Raw genomic sequence first — 6,000 nt, 5'->3', positions numbered from 1 at the left:
GATGTTTGATATGAAAATGTTTGAATGAATTCAGCATGGTATATTTTCCCTTTAATCTCCTGAAAATGGTGCTGACAGGTCCAGGTACATCCGAGTGAGGCCCAGAGGACCGCCTACAGCATGTCCCCTTCACCAGAAACACTGAGACAACACCTTTGGCAAAGCCCACCAGTATATTCCATTGGCATATTCAGCTTTGGTCATTTTGATGCAACCACATCGTCATCGTCCAAAGCTTCAACTAAAGGTCTCCTAGAAGCGAAACTGCTTCTCCTCCAGTAAGCTGACTGACTTGTTCTGCAGTGTGAGTTCGTCGTCCACAAACCTGTACCCAAACAGCTTCATGGTGGGCCCGCACACCCTCTGCACCACCTGTGCCAGTTTGAAGGGTATACTGTACCTCCACTTCTCCGCCTGCTGCGAGGAGTTCTTCTGGGTGGAGTACACCCCGCTGGCCCCCTCGGTGGTCTGGGTGTTCCTCAGGATCCACTCCCGGGCCTGGGGGCTGAACGGTATCCCGGTGAACCTGTACATCTCCTCCGCCTTCTGCATGGGGTAGCGGGCGATGTCCTCGTACCGCACCAGCATGTACCGCCTCCTCAGCCACCTGGGCCGCCTCAGGCCCGCCTCCGCCGACATCCTCACGTGGTCGCAGTTCCCCTTCAGCCGCTTGACCTCCTCGTCGTCCTCGGGCACCTCGCCGTCCTGCGCCCAGGTCTTCCACGTCTGGTACTTGGAGGAGAAGGCCACCATGCGCGACGCCAGGATGGCGCGGGGGTCCCTGACCAGCTGGATCACCCGGAGGTCCAGGCGGGGGTCCTCCACCAGGGGGCGCAGCGTGTCCAGCTGGCGGACGCGCACCGTCTTGATGGCGCGGTGCTCCTTGGTCAGGCAGGACTCGGACGCCATGGTCAGGTTGAGAGGGCCGCAGCGGCGCGTTTTGCAGTGGTACCTGGGAGGGGAGAAGGACACAGCGGCAACAACGTTTACAGCACCTGAAGACGGGGAGCGACAAAGCTGCGTCCAACAGGACCCGGCGTCTCGCTCTACCTCTCGAAGACGTCCCTGTTCACGGGGGAGCAGACGGGCTCGTCACACAGCGAGAGGCTGGACTCCCGGCGGAACAGGGCCGGGGTCACGTGCTCCAGCGGCGCCGGGGAGATGTACTTCTCCAGCGGGGTGAAGTCACACAGGAACAGCCCCTGGAGGACGTCCCTGTAGGCCACCCCGGACACGGACCCGTTGGTGCCGCCGGAGGCCAGCGTCAGCATGCGCTCCACGTGCCACAGCGGCTCGAACAGGTAGAACATGTTCTCGCCGCCGTGCTGGTTGAAGAACTCCCCGACGAACGAGGAGCCCGTGCGAGTGGTAGCCATGAGCAGGATGTGCTTGTGGCCTGTGCTGTAGTTGTAGCCGTAGGCCTCCGTGTCGTCGTCGTCGTCGTAGTCGTCCTCCTCGTCCTCCGGCCCCTGGGAGGAATCCGAGTAGTTCAGCCTCATGCCGGTCAGCGCGGAGAGCAGCTGAGTGAGCATGGACAGGCTGCCATTTTGTGTCAAGGGAATGGGGATGGAGGCGTTGCTGTAGTCCAGCGGAGTCTGTGTGCTCTGCTGTGGGGTCTGTCTCTGGATCAGCTTGTCAGAGACCCTGAGGAGAAATTAAGACTTGGATCATTCCGCCCATCGTATCTTTGCACACGCACTTTGCACATCGGTCAAAGCACCTGAATGTGTCTAAACGTTGAGAATATCTGGACTACTATTGTATTTATTGAGTGTTTGAATATCTGTGCTTATATAGACATACATGTTGTTATTTGGGTTTTAATGTATTTGGCTGTTTTGACGATTGAATTTCCCTTCGGGGATCAATAAAGTCAACTATATTTATCTATCTATTACAGTAAAATTACCTCAGGTCTTCCCATACCTTGATAGGATGTTGCTTTCCTTTTCGATGATGACCAGTGCCACAATACAGATGAAGATTATCGCATACTTGGTCCTCATTCTCGACTGCGGAGCTGTGAGGAGACCCTTTGCACTGGCTGTGTGTTGGTCAACGGTGCCCGTTTGAGGAGGTCGCTGGTCATCGCATGTCCTGGGGAGGATGCAGCCTCATTCTGTGAAAGCAAAGGATGGTTAACTGAGAAAACTTTACGGAGGAAGAGAGCACTCTATTTCAGAGGATCAGAAGAGAGAAAAGTGAGGAGATGAAGAAAGGGAGGAGAGATCTATATAGAAGAGAAAGGGGTGATTATTGACTCTGATATGCTGATCAAGCCAGAAGGAAAATTCAAGATGATAGAATAACACCTATATTCACATATCTTGCCGATGATGTTATTACATCTCCTTATCTTCCTCCCACAAAGTAGACAGACAAACAGACAGACAGACCGACAGACAGACAGACAGACAGACAGATAGATAGATAGATAGATAGATAGATAGATAGATAGATAGATAGATAGATAGATAGATAGATAGATAGATAGATAGATAGATAGATAGAAAGATAGATAGATTGATAGAGATGGACTTTATTTATCCCTTAAAGGAAATTCACTGTGTTGCAGTGAAGTGGAAGCTGAAATGAGTAAGTAAAATGATGAGTGGAAACATTAATTCAACCACATATGCAGTCAGGCGCTACAAAGAAAATCCTCATGACTTGTTTTTGGATTGCATGTGCTCAGTTGTGAGATTCGAGTTTCAACCAATGTAGGCCGAGACATCAGCCTGACTATTAGACATCAGATTATGATCTTATATGTTGCGACATATCTTCCTTCACAAATACCTATCACGAGAACCAACGTGTGAGATACCTTTGAGCCAAGTAATATTTTGATGTCTGTCTTATTAAGGAAGTGTTGGGTGTTTCTATACTGGCAGAGAAAACATGGGCCTGTGTGGACTTGGTGAATCCAGGGCAACATCTCAGCTGTATCACTCTACCCTGCCAACATACTTCACTCTGGATGGTCTGGTTTATCTTTGGTTATGCAGGCAGGGCATGTTCCAAAGAGCACATCAGGCTGAGGCCAGGGTTACCTGAATCCATCAAGGCTGCGCCGGCTAACATCTGGTGAATCAATCATCATCCCTGAGTGCTGAACTGAGTCCAAGCTGCTCACCACACCAGCTACAGCAGCCAGACAATGTTTTTCTTTGCCACAACGGTGCCACATAGCGCCTCCCTAAGAATCTTGAATACCTGTGCAAACCACGTTTACTTTTCTCTCATTCCTTGGCTTTCTCAAATTAAAATGCAACTCAATCTAGTGAGACAGAGGAGAAATTAATATTTCTGAAAAATGTTGCCTGTGCCCTTAGGTTCTTTTTCCCACTTTTTCTTCAATATTCCCTCATTTGGACCTGTCAAGAAAATGAATCATCTGTACAAAGCATATCATTATGGAAAAGCACACTTTTCTAGTGGTCTCAGAATGATCGTGTGCTCTGGAAGTAAATATCAACCAATTATCTGAGCTTATTATGCCATAGCTGTCAAACTGTCAGGATAACTGTCAGGACTGAGCAGAGCTTTTTACATATTCAAGAGTCACTGAGGCGTTTGACAAATCTGACTATCTGCTCAAGCAGAAATGCACATCATTCTGTTTATCATCTCACAACAAATTACATTAATGGCTGCCCTCAAAAGCCTGCATATGTCTCCTGCAGGCTAAATATCCCAGGAAGGCTGTGTGGTATGTGCATTGATCCACTGAGTCAAAATGTTTTAAAACTAATGTGATCTGTACTCATAGCAAATATTGTAAAATGTAGTATAGCTCTTCATGTGGCACTCGTTGGTATTTCAAATGCCTTGCCTTTAATTCACAAACACCCCTGGGGAAAAGAGAGAGATCTGTGTGAGAGGATTATGTGTGAGTGTGTCAGAGAGGAAGAGTTGCTCCAGTGTGTGGGTGGGGTGGAGAAGAGTGGGGTTACAAAATTGTCCAGGCGGCCTGGTGGAATAAAGAGACTACTCATACTACTCATACCACTCAACTGATGAGAAATCAAACACATCGTCATTAGACTACCTCTATGTTCCTTATGAAACCTGCCGAGAGAAACCACGACATCAAATTAGAAGAATATAGCCTAAATCAAACATTCAGCATTTCATGATTCACAAACACCAAGAACCTATAGGGAATGGGAAAGCAATACAGCTATGTTATTGATTAGTGGTGTTCAGAGAGCACATATCTACAAAAAGAACCCTGTATATTCGCTAGTAGCCGAGTTAATAGTCAATATCAACCGTTACAGTACATTCATGGTGTAGGCCTAACAAATACCCGATCTATCCATGCATTAGAGATCAATTCTTTATTATGGCAGATCTCGACACCATCACTGATTTTCGAGCACAAGGCTGCGTCTCCCGATGTAAAGAACATGCTGGTCAACATGGTCTCTTCTACCCGACGCTCACATCAACAGCATCCTTCAAGAGAGAAGAAACCAGGACAAAACACAGACACGGCGCTGCGTAACGAACACAAACCTTTCAGCGCGTTTTCTCCTCGATATTCAGCCTCAGGTCGGGTTAATACACACACACTCGTAGCATCGGTCATTGTCCTGTGCCAGCACACACTGCTTCACACACTGCTTCACACACTGCTTCATTGTGTCCACGGATACAAGTTCCCCTCCACCAAATGAATGAAACGCATCCGCAGAAAGCGAGGGTTACTAGAGGGTTTGCTAGGGTAAAAAATGCATTTCTACAAAAAATGAAGCTGAAGTCCTAGTCCAACACGACTAGGATAAGCAAGAAATAAAAGATAAACATCAAATTGTGAAAATAAAAAATATTTTTGGTGTAGGCTATTCAAGCCGTATATTCCACCATAATGTATTTTAATCCGGATTCAGCATTGTAAATAAGGATATTTCAGTTTCTAAACTTTCCTCAACTTTCTCTTTGTTCACCTCCACTGAGCATGTGGGTCTGAGCGCTCATCAGTCTGCCCTCCTTGCGTGGGACATCCTGCAGACCAGGTCACGTGGTCCTGGAGAGCCCAATCTCACAAGGACCTGACTGTTCAGGACGGAGTGTCCCAGGAGAGATGCTTAATGAGAACTATTCACACCAAACTTCTCGTGTTTACACTCTAGGTCAATATATGCGTTTTAGGCTACCTGTCACTTTAGCTATACGTAGGCTAATTAACATGGTAGGCCCAGTTTGATTTAAAGTTCTGGGAGTGTCCTAGACTAAACATGAGATTAGATTAGTTTATAAACTTTGTTACTGAGATTGTACATGATAGGGCCTACTCTGCCCTCTGCTGAATACAATCTGGTCACAGAGATCTCATTTACAAATAGTAATAGGCTCTGTAGGGATATAGGGATAAAATAATGATGACGCTGATGATGAAGATGATGATACAACAATAACAACAATAATAATAACAATCATTATTGTGTATTAACTATATATATATACTGCTAAAATGAGGCTAAGGGAACATACTCACACTTAATTACAGCCAGCCCTAAATGGGTTAAGGATTTTGGTTTCCATTGACCGTCATTTTGTTCTCGTCTTGGTCTTGGTAAACTTTTATATATAAACAAATACATTTTGTTCATGTTCTGTAGATCCGCGATGATTGACGACTGGCGTTCCCCTAATTTCTTTGAGCAGTGTATAGAGATAGATAGATTTTTTCGTTTTTAAGTATTAGAATTGGTTCAGGTCTTGTCTGCATTTATGTATGATTGATGTGGATCATTTACTGTAGGTGAACTGTCTTTATTTATTTTATTTCGTGCTAATGACACTTTTAGTAGGCATATGTGTAGTGAAGGGAATCAATGCTGTTCATAAAGTCCACTACCCATTTATGACCACATGGGGGCAGCAGCGTAAAAGGTTTCGATGCAAGCAGGCTACATTATTTATAGGCTCAATTGGTCGCTTTGATAGAAAACCTCGCAGAGTAACTGAAGACTGGTACATGTGCTATCTTTG

General features: G+C 46.2%; 1 protein-coding gene across 1 annotated transcript; it reads right to left on the bottom strand.

Moving 5' to 3' along the window:
- Positions 1 to 252: 252 nt before the first annotated feature.
- Positions 253 to 2,006, bottom strand: chst3a (carbohydrate (chondroitin 6) sulfotransferase 3a; the record flags this gene model as incomplete). Its single annotated transcript, XM_084458736.1, has 3 exons — positions 253 to 952; positions 1,051 to 1,644; positions 1,927 to 2,006. The coding sequence occupies 3 exons, from the start codon at positions 2,004 to 2,006 to the stop codon at positions 253 to 255; spliced, it is 1,374 nt and encodes a 457-aa protein (XP_084314862.1).
- Positions 2,007 to 6,000: the final 3,994 nt, after the last annotated feature.

This window comes from Borostomias antarcticus (assembly GCF_949987555.1).
Source record: "Borostomias antarcticus genome assembly, chromosome: 25".
NCBI classification, from domain to species: domain Eukaryota; kingdom Metazoa; phylum Chordata; class Actinopteri; order Stomiiformes; family Stomiidae; genus Borostomias; species Borostomias antarcticus.
This window is presented reverse-complemented; position numbering and strand designations above follow the sequence as displayed.